Source organism: Bombyx mandarina, chromosome 09, assembly GCF_030267445.1.
Source record: "Bombyx mandarina strain Sakado chromosome 09, ASM3026744v2".
Lineage (NCBI taxonomy): Eukaryota > Metazoa > Arthropoda > Insecta > Lepidoptera > Bombycidae > Bombyx > Bombyx mandarina.
The window spans coordinates 10,903,679-10,916,941 of NC_143216.1; the positions used below are offsets into that span (position 1 = coordinate 10,903,679).

At 40.6% G+C, this 13,263-nt stretch overlaps 1 protein-coding gene across 4 annotated transcripts in view; it reads right to left on the bottom strand.

Moving 5' to 3' along the window:
* Positions 1 to 5,422: 5,422 nt before the first annotated feature.
* The window catches only part of LOC114245205 (angiotensin-converting enzyme), a 78,571-nt gene continuing 70,730 nt past the window's right edge, over positions 5,423 to 13,263 (bottom strand). For 2 of the 4 annotated variants that reach the window (XM_028177284.2, XM_089729910.1), the window contains exons 7-12: positions 11,732 to 11,856; positions 10,590 to 10,717; positions 9,356 to 9,570; positions 8,465 to 8,605; positions 6,503 to 6,678; positions 5,423 to 5,593 (exon numbers count right to left, since the gene is read on the bottom strand). In XM_028177284.2, the coding sequence (XP_028033085.2) occupies positions 5,511 to 5,593; positions 6,503 to 6,678; positions 8,465 to 8,605; positions 9,356 to 9,570; positions 10,590 to 10,717; positions 11,732 to 11,856 (868 nt within the window). In that variant the 3' untranslated portion in view covers positions 5,423 to 5,510. Of the gene's footprint in view, positions 5,594 to 6,502; positions 6,679 to 8,464; positions 8,606 to 9,355; positions 9,571 to 10,589; positions 10,718 to 11,731; positions 11,857 to 11,887; positions 12,013 to 13,263 lie in introns of all 4 variants that reach the window. The other 2 variants (XM_089729908.1, XM_089729909.1) reach the window with 1 other exon arrangement.

The following is a 13,263-nucleotide window of genomic DNA, read 5'->3' on the forward strand; positions in this document are numbered from 1 at the left end:
TCACGGGTAGGTACCACCACCCTGCCTATTTCTGCCGTGAAGCAGTAATGCGATTCGGTTTGAAGGGTGGCGCAGCCGTTGTAACTATACTGAGACCTTAGAACGTATACCTCAAGGTGGGTGGCGCATTTACGTTATAGATGTCTGTGGGCTCCAGTAACCGCTCAACACCAGGTGGGTTGTGAGCTCGTCCACCCGTTTAAGCAATACAAAAAAAAGCTCCCTACATTTCACAGCTGTCCCACCAAACACAATATGACCGGAAGAAAAAATACGACTTTAATACCATATTCCCAGAATAGTAACTTTTATGTTTATAAGTACTATAAACGTTTAATTATTTGTACTTTTTGTTGTAATTTCGAACAAGACTTTAATGTGTTACTCTGTTGACTCCAGCATCAAGGTAGCTATCCACTGCGCAGTGAACAGGAAAGAATGGAAGAACGTAGTCCGAACAAAAATGCTCCGTAAAGGTCACGACCCTCAGCGCTGAGGAAAACAATACAAGAAGATGTTGCTTTTTTCTTTGTTTTAATTACATACTAAACTATAATAAACTAATCTATCTAAAAATGAATTTCTGTTCGTTAGTCTCGCTAAAACTCGAGAACGGCTCGACCGATTTGGCTAATTTTGGTCTTGAATTATTTCTGGAAGTCCAGAGAAGGTTTAAAAGGTAGATAAATATGAAAATGCTTGGAATTAAATAAAAAGAACAATTTTGTTTTTCCTTTGATGTGTCCTCCGTCGGACGGATTCCTTTTGTTTGTTTTAAGTTTGTTTTATACAAAATTTTGGTATTTTATTTCTCGATCGAGGCACTACGAAGTCTGCCGGGTCAGCTAGTAGTATATATTTATAACCAGGAAATACAAGGTATCAACATTTAAAGACTATTTTTGTATTAAGTAATTACGCAAAATTATAATTTGCGTAATTACTGGTGGTAGGACCTCTTGTGAGTCCGCGCGGGTAGGTACCACCGCCCTGCCTATTTCTGCCGTGAAGCAGTAATGCGTTTCGGTTTGAAGGGTGGGACAGCCGTTGTAACTATACTACTGAGATCTTAGAACTTATATCTCAAGGTGGGTGGCGCATTTAAGTTGTAGATGTCCATGGGCTCCAGTAACCACTTAACACCAGGTGGGCTGTGAGCTCGTCCACACAGCTAAGCAATAAATAAATAAAAAAAGTATTAAAGTATTAAAGTAGTTCACAGCACTAGAAATTAATTCCATATCTTCATATTTTTTCATCTCTGTCACTAATTTTTTACTGTTAATCCTCATTGATTCGAACTCCTCTTCTAACTGCGCAAGTGCGGCATAATTCATTTCAGAGGCAGTCCACTTTCTTCATCTATTTCAGTTTTAGGCCACCGACCTCCACTGCGGGACATATCCCTCACCCAAGGTACGCCTCGTTATCCGGTCCTACGTAACCTGCATCCAGCGGATTCTACTGCTAAAATCATGTAGTCATATCAGCGGTCGATCCGATTGACATCACCGACATGAATATTTGATAGAGCGAATACATTAATAACAGGATAAGTTCATTAATTCCTCAACTATGCAGCTAACCTAGATAAGAGCACATGAATTGAAGATTAAATTGTGTAAATGTGTTTGATCTTTGATAATGTATGACTAATGATTCGCAGGTTTTACTGGTGGTAGGACCTCTTGTGAGTCCGCGCGGGTAGGCACCACCACCCTGCCTATTTCTGCCGTGAATCAGTAATGCGTTTCGGTTTGAAAGGCAACCGTTGTAACTATACTTGAGACCTTAGAACGTATACCTCAAGGTGGGTGGCGGCATTTACGTTGTGGATGTCTATGGGCTCCGCAAACCACTGAACATCAGGTGGGCTGTGAGCTCATCCACCCTTCTACGCAATAAAAATAAAATAAAAAAGAAGGTATGAAAGTAGACGCAACGACTATATAAAAAGGTCTGCGAGAGAAAGGTGTCAGTGCATAGATGATATATAATATGAAAAAAGATAACATGCTCGCCGACCCCCTATAGGAGGATAAGGTCAAGAAGAAAAAGATTCATGTTGGAAAATTTTCAAGTTTAATTATCATACAGGAGTCGTCTGTGATCACAAAAACTGCAGTAATCGAAACATCCAAAATAACAAACATAAATGGTTTACTTATCTTTACTGGTGGTAGGACCTCTTGTGAGTCCGCGCGGGTAGGTACCACCGCCCTGCCTATTTCTGCCGTGAAGCAGTAATGCGTTTCGGTTCGAAGGGTGGGACAGCCGTTGTAACTATACTACTGAGATCTTAGAACTTATATCTCAAGGTGGGTGGCGCATTTAAGTTGTAGATGTCCATGGGCTCCAGTAACCACTTAACACCAGGTGGGCTGTGAGCTCGTCCACCCATCTAAGCAATAAAAAATAATAATAAAAACAGCACGAACAAAATCAAAGTTCTAAACAGGAAGTGTTTTAAATGATTAACCTATGTTTTTTGATAATTTTAATTAATTATAACCATGAACATATTTTGCGGCAACCTTATTGGGATATGTTCAGAAACATATATTTGTTTTGATTAAATATCATTTTCATTGGGTACCCTGGTGGGTGGAAGTCGATCTCACCGGGGATCCTCTGCTATTACATTGGAGTCACACATTAAGGGATACGATCTGTCAATGACGTCATCATTCTCCTGCGCTTCTCCCAATCACCTGGTGTCGGTCTAACATGTTTTCTCCTTCCATACTCCTCTATCATACATTTCTTCGCTCACTCCCCTCTTACACATATCGTCTTTCAGGCAATCCATCCATTTTTCTTAGGTCTACCTCTTTCTCTACCTCTAATGACTGTCAATGACAGTTTCCATATAATCTAACGATAAGGGAGCAGCACTGCAACTGATGATAATGACATGTTTATTTATTTATTTATTTATTTATTAAGTCGCACCAACAAAGTGATCATCAATACAAAACATTGACAAATTGACAAAAGTTCATGGCAGATGTCACCTCAATTATAGGTGCAATCGACAGTGCATTAACATCAAAAATAAAAAAATATACAGCTAAGATTTGAATACATTTCATTCATTGCTTAAGATTAATTTAATTGGGAGATGATCCGCGACAGATTTTTCCTGTAATTAATTCAGTCAATCGCCAAGTTCAAACACACTCAAATCGGTAAAGCGTAGTATCACAAGTTTCGTCCGACATTAACATTTCAATATCTATTGGCTCCGATAACCACGTATTAATAGATGACTCGTTATCTCCACAAAATCTAAGTTACAAAAAATACAAAATTAGGTATTTGGGAATTTCACGCACGCAGTCAAAATGAAGTGTCATTTCTTCATCTTATCACAAGTGTGTACTTATCAATAAGTCTATTCGGGATGAGCTTATCGATACTTATCGCAAAATATTGTTACAAAATCATTTAAAAATGTCTACATAATGTTTTGTAATGCAGAATACAAAAATACTGAATATTATTATAGATTCAGATATTCATTATGACAATTTATACAGTCAAACCTGGATAAGCGAGAGTTCAAGGGAGCACAATCTCATTCTCGCGTATAGAGGTTTCTCACTAACCCGAGTTTCTCGCTAATGCACCCTCTGAATTTCATTTCGCGATTTTCCGGATTCAAAGGCATTCACTATTTTAAGTTTATCCCTTAATGACAGTACTTTAATTTTCCGTTTTGACATGATGCAGAACAGAACTTTCCTTCGCAATTTATTAACGATAAACTGAGTAAGTCCGACAAACAGGACGGTACACAGGCATACGTGTGCATTCAAAAAAAATGCGATAAAATAACAACGTTATTTAGTTCCACGAAATAAATAGGTTCAATATTGACGAGAAAACAATACAAAAACAATGGTAGGAAGTACCACGAAAGTTAAGAGTGAGTTATAAAATAGCAGATTCCTATAGAGCAGTTCCTCCTAAATAATATAAATAAATAAAGCTCGACTGTCGCTTATAGAGGTATAGATAAGTAGCAGTCTCACTTAAGGAGGTCCATGAGGGAAAAACGACTCTGTCTTACAGAGGTTTCTATTTCTCGCTAATAGAGGTTTTGGGAGCTTAAAATGTCGGGTCCTGGCTATTACTCTCACTTATAGAGTTTTCTCACTTATCCAGTTCTCACTTACCCAGGTTTGACTGTATTTAAAATGATTTCGTAGTTTCAAGCCCCTAAAATTATATGAAACACACTTGTTCAGAGATATAGAAATTTTAATTTCAGTAAAACTTCAATATGAACATACAGCGATGTCGTCCGCCTTAAGCTTTTTTTATGATTGTATGATTACTGGTGGCCCGGAGGCCTTTCCAGTTTCACCAGAACAGGTGGGCGAGAAATGGCTCAGCCAGGAGTGAGATTTGCTAACAGCTGCCCTCCAAAAGAGACCTAACAACTCAAGAACAGCTGCTTCGCGAATGAATCTAATACCGGATCGGAATCGCGACCCGCTGAGAAGATCCGGTGAGAAACTTAGCGGGCTGATGCTTAGGTTAGGTTGCATATCGAACTCTTTGTCCAATTTGACGAGTACGGTTACCGGGGTCCCTTAGCCTGCTCCTAGTGTTAGAGCTGAAAGCATCTAATGCAAGGCGCCTTAAATTTTGTTACGTGAAATCATTAAACTATTAAATTAACTGTCATGCGTGGTTTCTTCTTCACCATCGTCATGAACAGATAAAACTTTTTAAATTTGTGGTTCCTGAAAATTTACAAAATCCTTCATTAAAAATATAATATAGAATAGTCAATTTGTTACTGCCATCTACAGGAGCAATGAGAAACTAATCGAAGCGAAGCCATCTAGTGGCCGACACCCGTAAACTGTTTTGTTGAGTGCTTGAGTTGCTTTCCTATAACTAATTTATATGTATTATCTATGGTTCAATATGACAAATGTTCCCTATTGAACACAGGCCTTCCCGAAGGTTCGCCACAATGACGGATCGCTCACAGCCCGCATCCAGCGGCTCCCGCGACCTTTAGCCCAAAACGCAGTCCCCCACCAATAGATGGCGGTAATTTAAGGAACGACCCAAACGAATCCTCTTCATTTTTCGCCCAAGCTCCTCGACCCTCGCCCAGGACTGAAGCGGGGGAAGTAGGAGGGGTGATCGTGATGGTCTTAGCACTGCTATTGATGACTTAACTCATTTCATTTCATCTTTCTTGTCTTCTAGAAATAAGCTATATCGTTTTAGAAGCGATACATTAGAAAATGTCACTACATAAATTAAGGTAAACGTATATTTTCTACTTGTCGTTTTACACTTGTTTTTGCCTCGTATTATTTTCAAGCAAGCAACATAAAGCACAAGAAAATCATATCTTCAAGAGCGTTTATGTGTTGCTAGACTCAAGAAAAAAAAAAAGTGAAAAAAAAAATCTGTTTTTATTGCATTTTAAAAATATTGTCTCACTCGGCTTGTATAAGTTAAACTAAATAAGTACATTATTTTTGTCAAGAGTCAGATTGTTGCGTCGCTGGACTCGACGACGGCTCCTTCACGTTTAGCTCCGACAATTGGCTCGGTGTGCAGTACTCTGAAGGACAAACAAAAACATATATGATTATAATATTTGTTTTTAATTTATTTAAATATCATTTAGACGAGAAAACGAACTCTCCGCTAGCTTAGTAGTTACCGGAGCCCATAGCAACAACAACGTTAATTCGACGCCCACGAAATTATAATAACGTATAGTGAAAATATTATATATTATTCCTTCGTATCCTGTTTGACTTCACTTTACTCACTTCACTTCTTCTTGAAGCTGGTGGTATTACCTCTTGTGAGTCCGCACGGGTATGTACCACGACCCTTTTTTTTTAACCTTGGGGATTCCATTTACGAATACCCGGTCGAGGGGGGTAACGGACCGGATTATGTCGGACTCCGGCACCTCCTGAGACGAAGAAGGGGAGAAGAGAAGGGCCGAGGTCTTTCACCTCCCCTAATTTCTCACAGGAGAGTAACTACGCCTTGAAAAAGGGCGCGTGAAGCACTTGTACCGCAGAACCAACTACCGACTAAGCCCCATCGAGCTCCACCACACCAACTACACGAAACTTACGGTACCGCGGTGCGCGCCCAAATGTACCACCACCTGCCCATGTCTGCCGTGAAGCAGTAATGCGTTTCGGTTTGAAAGGTGAGACAGCCGTTGTACTGAGAACTCAAATCTCAAGGTAGGTGGCGGCATTTACGTTGTAAGTGTCTATGGATTCCGGTAACCAGTCAACACAAAAGTGAGCTCGTCTACACATCTAAAAAAAACACCATTCGCCATAAAAGCACAAGACACAAACTGGCTTAAAATGAGGTTCTATATTAGGTATATGAGTGTGACTATCTGCCCGTCTTGTCGAAGTCAACTCAGTTGAGTATCGCAGGGTCACACAGGAGTGCCGGTTTGTGATGTGTTCATGAATAACAGTAAGTATGACGTCACCCATGTTGGTCGGTTCCCAGCCAATGTGCTCGCCGGTCCGCTGGTTCTCCGCCCGCAGCCAATCGTGGAGCGGCCGGAAGTACTCCAGGAGGCCGTCCGCCTTCATCTCCCGCTGTCCGGTCAGCGCCTCCATCGCGTCCGGCCAGGGCTTAGACGAACCCATCTTCAGCATATTTCTGAGGAAGACAACAGAGTTGGTATCGCCTTCGAGGATGAATATTTCTTTACCTACTTATTGCTAGGAGCTTCGAGGGGCTTTGCTAGCTTCACCGAATGCATGGACGAGATCACGGAGCTCAGCCTCTGAGATTAGCTAATATCTGCCTAGCTAGAGCAGTGCTTGAATCTACCATTCCATCAGAATTGGGCCCGGCGAGAAAATCCGGTGAGAAACTCAGTAGGCTGTGTCTGTGATTTAATTTACACGACGAACCCTTCAACGCACTCGACGGGTCCGACAAGAACGGTGATCGATGCTTGTAATGTCTAAAAGCATCGATAGTGGATCGGAAGGTTTTTAAAATAAAAAGCTTAGGACCTTAATTATTTTAAACTCAATTAAACGAAAAATCAACATTAACTAATCTGTGAGAGAATGAGATAGAAAGAGTACTGAGGGTTTCAGATCTGCCACACATGAATTGTACACATGATTCTGTGAACTAATGAAAGCGAGCTCAAAAAATATCTGCAGCATTAGGCTTCTACTGCAACTGCAACTACACCAGTTTGGCGCGGGGACTTGAGAGGAGGTTCGGCCTCTGACTCAAACAAAAGCAACTTGTCTTGGCGCACATTGTCCGTCCGCAATAAACCCGGCACGTTCCGGCTCGGAAGGTATGTACTCTATATAGTCGTATTTTTTATTAGACGAAGCCGGACTTTTGGGCGGGAACGCGAGGAGTGAAGTTGTGTGATTTGTTTTATTTTGTCTATTTAGTATTTCTTCGGGTTTAAATGTGTAATAATGGTAGTTTATTAACTGTTTAATATCTGTGAAAGTGCACAAATGTGAGAAAATGAAAAAAGCCGTTGGACGTAACTTCTCGGGATCCTCCAAAAAGTCCACTGAAAAAATTTAAGTAAATGACCACCATTTTACTGAGATTATATTTCATCCCATATCATCTCATTTCATTTCATCCCAGTTGATTAATGTTTCAAATTAATCATCTTCATTTCATTTCACTCCCTAATATAATTTTTCATAAAAATAAGAATATAAATTAAAATAAGACATGACTTAAAGGTCTCAGTTACCAGGTCATAAAATCCCTTAAAAATTAGACGAAGCCAACTGACAGTAGCTAATGTCACTTTGTAAAATGATGTTGCCATATTTAAAGTAATAGTGATGCGTTCAGTTCTCGTTCAATCAGATGAATGAACAATGAGGGTGAATAGTTAATCATTTCAAACTATAAAATAATATTATTTCTATTTTACAATAAAATTGTATTAAAGTGCTCTAATATATTATTATGTTACTAGTAGTATGTAACTACAATCAGTTTTTTTTCTTTTCATTACCTACCTATAATTGTTATATTTTATACATCTATAGTTTCAACTATATGATGTATTGAAAATAGGACAGTCTTACAAGTTTCCTCGCAATGTTTTCCTTAATGTTTAAAACACTCAGTATTCAGTATAGGTAGATATTATAGGAACATAGCCGTCGAAAACTCGTTAGTATGTACAAAGCACGACTAAAATTCGAACCCCGTACCCGATATCGGCAGTTCGACACACTAACTATTCACTAGACAAACGAAGCAATTTCATTAATTCAGGAGTTTTTTCAATCATTCACTTTTTCACAACACTCTTTTTATTTCATCAAAAACTGACAACACAGTAAACGTCAGTTGACTTAGTCTAATAAAAAATACGACTAAATATTATGTGTACTAGACCGTGTGACGTCACGAGTACGTCATCAGGTCGCAGCAGACTCACGCGAGCGCGTTCCCGGCGGCGACGCTCTGGTAGATGTCGCAGTCGACCAGCTTCTTGTTGGGGTCGCCGGCCGCGTGCTCGCCCGCCAGCTGGCACAGCGCGCGGTGGAACTGGAACTGGATTATGAACGACACGTAATATCTGAAACAACAGGATTACGTATTCAGTTTAGAGCATTCGGGTATTTCGTGTTGTGTAGCAGTTTTTTTTTTATTGCTTAGATGAGTGGACGAGCTCACAGCCCACCTGGTGCTAAATGGTTACTGGAGCCGCTGTGGGCAGAACACCAGCCAAATGGTCAGGTCTGGCAAAGCAAGCGGTTGGTAGTAGTCTATACCTTACGGCCCATACCACCCATGATCGAACACTGTGAAGGAAAGTACATGTGGTCGCGATTATCAGCAGTGAGGGAACGATGAAGAAGAAGTAGGGCTGGTCTTGTGAGCCTACACGAGTAGGTACCCTACCTTACAGACTATAGATTTAAGACTCAGAACTCATGCCTCAAGATGGGTAGAGGGAATTGCGTTGTTAATGTCTGTGAGTTCCGTATGATCCGTGAGCTCTTTCAGGCGCTGCTGGTATCCTTTCTGTAGGATCACACACACATGCTTGTACGTGTACGTGGCATGTACGTGGCGTGTTACCTGGCTACGTAATGCGAGGTGTCATCTTCACCATTCCACGCTTGTGGGAAAAGGATATTGGGACGACAGTCCAGTTGTAACGGTCATACAGCGAACACAGTTCCACTTAGATAGCTATAATAAACCTGCATGTACCTATTGTATTTCCCGTAAATATACAAGTGCGTGAGTTAATGACGACTTTCATTTACAACAACTGGGTTCATGCTAAGCTCTCCATCACACCCCGGCCCTCAGCCTTCACCTGGCGTATTCGACGTTGGCAGACACGTGGTACTTGGCTGCGGCGTCGAAGTCGTCCTCAGTTCTATTGACGGGCGGCTCCACGCCTTGTAGCTGCTCCCTTAGCTTCCAGTAGTGGCAGTTGTAGTCTTCCGGCAGCGTCTTCCTTCTGAACACACCGTATCGGAACAGATCCAGGGTGTATGCGAACGGTAGGAATACGATCTTGTCTATTCCCTGAAAGAAGGAAGCCTATTATTTTAAGTGACTCCAGACAGTTGTGGTTACCACTAAGCAGCCGTGTGACGAGGAGGTTCTTATGAAGATACTAGCTGACCCGGCCAACTTCGTAGTGCCTCAATCGATAAATAAAAGACCTAAGCTTTTGTATAAAATAAACTTAAAACAAACAAAAGGAATCCGTCTGACGGAGGACACATCAAAGAAAAAAAACAAAATTGTTATTTTTATTTAATTGCGAGCATTTTGATATATAATAATTCAAGACAAAAACTAGCCAAATCGGTCCAGCCGTTCTCGAGTTTAGCGAGACTAACGAACTGCAATTCATTTTTATATATATAGATTTAACTATTTGTAAGACTGTATGTCCCTTTAGTTCACATAATAGGCAGAGTCCTAATGTGGGGTGAAGTGACCATGTATTACATATCCTAATTATTTATTTATAGTTGTTTGAATTCTTCTAGTATACGCCTAGGGAGCGTAGTCCCATGCTCTGGCCTGATCAAATTAAGACGACATTAGATTTCAGCATCAATATTTTTTTATTGCTTATATGGGTGGATCTCACAGTCCACCTGGTGTTAAGTAGTTACCGGAGCCCATAGACATCTACACGAAAATGCCTCCACATCTTGAGATATGAGTTCTAAGATCTCACTTTTAATAGTACAACAGCTGCCCCTTGGAATCAAAACGCATTACTGCTTCACAGCACAAATAGGCAGGGCGGTGGTACCTACCCGTGCGAACTCACAACACGTCCTACCACCAGTAATTTACGCAAATTATAATTTTTCGGGTTTGATTTTTATTACATTAATGACGATATGATAAAGAAGTGAGCTGACGGCTGATAGAAGAGAATGGAAGGAAAAAACTAGCTGTTCCGAGCCCACCTAGTGGGATAAGGTGCAGAAAGTAATGTAGCTATCCACTGCGCAGAGGAACACACAGGAACATAGTCCAAGCAACGCTTTACAACCACGCACACTCGCGGCTAAATCACAAACCATCTTATAAAGCTGATTGATCTCTGTCTGTTCATCCTCGGCATCGCCCGTGGCCAGCCCGACCCGACGCAGATGTTTCGGAGACGACACTGAGAGAGCTATCGTGTCCCCGACCGCTTCGTGGAAACCTGGAATTAAAAACAGAACGGATTAGCTGACCGATGTCCTGGAGACTTCCACCTAGTACCAGACCTAGTAGTAGTACCAGTAAATGCACCAGAAGAGCTGGTGCATTTACTGGTACCACTTTGGCCGGTTTTTTTATTATTATTATTGCTTAGAGGTGGTTGGACGAGCTCACAGCCCACCTGGTGTTAAGTGGTTACTCTGGAGCCCATAGAGATCTACAAATTAAATGCGCCACCCACCTTGAGATATAAATTCTAAGGTCTCAGTATAGTTACAACGGCTTCCCCACCCTTCAAAGCGAAACGCATTACTGCTTCACGGCAGAAATAGGCAGGGTGGTGGTACCTACCCGCGCGGACTCAGAAGAGGTCCTACCACCAGTAAAGATCCTACCACTAGTAAGTTCCAGAACCAAGTTCAGAGAGTTCAGAAACAAGTGATTTAGAGGATATGTCAGAATAATTTCATATACTTAAATTTGTTTTTGGTTTATTTTACTATTAATTACAATATAATTAAATGGGTTCAATATCAACTTCTAAAATTGTTTTTTATTTATTTAGTAATCACTGTGTAATCTCATTTGCGTTACGAGCAGTAGGCGACCCGCCCCCTCACCCCTGTCGCGACCTAAGGCGCGGCCAAATTTTTTTTTCCTACCTAAGCTGATAGCCTTGAGAGGCTATTTCAGCGTAACCTTAACTAGTAGGTGAGCTCACGGGGCTCAAACCTGACGACGTTGCTAACACGAACCCTAGCAAGAACCGTGCTTCGCAGAATCTACCGTCGGATCGGAAACGCGACCCACTGAGAAGATCCGGCGAGAAACTCAGTGGGCTGTGTTTGTGGGTTAATTTACTCGTCGAGTCCTTCGTCGCAAGCAACGGGTTCAACGAAAACGATCTAGTTCCGCGCGCTCTATAATTAACCGATCGTTTCTAATCAAAAACACGGCCTTCGTTCAAGGTCTCTCTGACCTCTTTACGTCCCGAAACAACAGACTCAAGATTCACCTGAATTAGCTCCCTCGCGGAAAACCGAAGGCTGGTGCCTGTACTGCAAGAAATACTGAATGTGGCCCATCTCGTGGTGTACCGTCCTCAGGTGTTCCACGTTCACCGTCGTGCACATTTTGATCCTGGACGTGGAAAGGAGAATCGTTTATTTACCTTGGTTCGCTCCGTCCCTGAACACAACGGGCTGGTCCCGGTACTGCAGGTAGTATTGGATGTGCCCCATCTCGTGGTGGGTGGTCTGGAAGTATTCGTAATCGACTGTCGTGCACTGTTTGATCCTTCGAAGCGAAATGGATACGTTATGAGTTTTCTTAAACAATCTTGATACTTGTGTGTTATGTGTTTGTTAGTATTTCCGTATTCAAACTTACACAGTTAGTGTATTGTCTGGGATATTGGCGATGTTGTGTAAAAAAAATTTTTTTTTTAATACCCTTTTATTAGCTTCAGACGTATGTATGTTAGTATGTAACGGAATCTTTGAACATTATTTTGATCTCCTTCATAACGTCCGCATTAACTCGAAATTTGGTATACTTATTAAAGACCGACGACAATTCAATCTTTAAAAAAAAATTTAAAAAATTGTAATTCAACTAAAAATAAATAATAGTTTAAAAAAACTAAAAAAATCCGCTTTTATAGAAAATCCAACTAAAAATAGAAAATATATTTTAATAAATTTGAATTAAAAACACTAAGAAAAAATGATTTTATTGTAAAAAAAGCGTGGGGTGAATGGTATCAGTAGTTATAAATATTTTATGAACAGATATGAGTAGAAGGGCTATTTTGATAATATCCTTAAAAGCACCCCACGCTTTTTTACAATAAAATCATTTCTTCTTACACTATTTTTAATCCAAATTTATTAAAATTTTGTTTCTATTTTTTAGTTGGATTTTCTATAAAAGCGTATTTTGTTAGTTTTATTAAACTATTATTTTTTGGGTTTCAATCAACATTTTTTGACGTGATAACGTCTTATAAATCAATGAAAATCGGCTGCACACCAAAAAGTATCACGTTCCCCCTGAACCTGAGCGTGCAAGCGAGAGCGCGGAACAAGCTATAGAGAGGCACGATCGACCCAAACGTTGGCTTGTGACACATTTATCTCTCTTATCGCGTGACGTCAGAGCTAGCAGCTCGAATTATTCTGCTACTGACGTTAAGCTATCGTCCGTAAACCGACTTTACAGACAACCAATATTTTTATATAGGTAGTTTGACCATTGAAATGTTAGAATATGAATTATATACGATACATGATGATTACTTATGGTATGATGTCTTGTGAGCGTGCACGTACTAGGACCACCGCCTTGCCTATTTCTTTCGTGAAGCATGATTAGTAAAGCTGTTATACAGTACAGTACCCGGCGATAAATACCGCACATCGACCGTTGAGCTATTTTCATCTGTCTGGAAGGTTAAATTTCGATGGGCAGTATTTATTGTTGGGTACTGTACCATGAGGACGCAGTCCCACGAGATGGGCGGACCAAATACGATCTTCTCTGAGCATC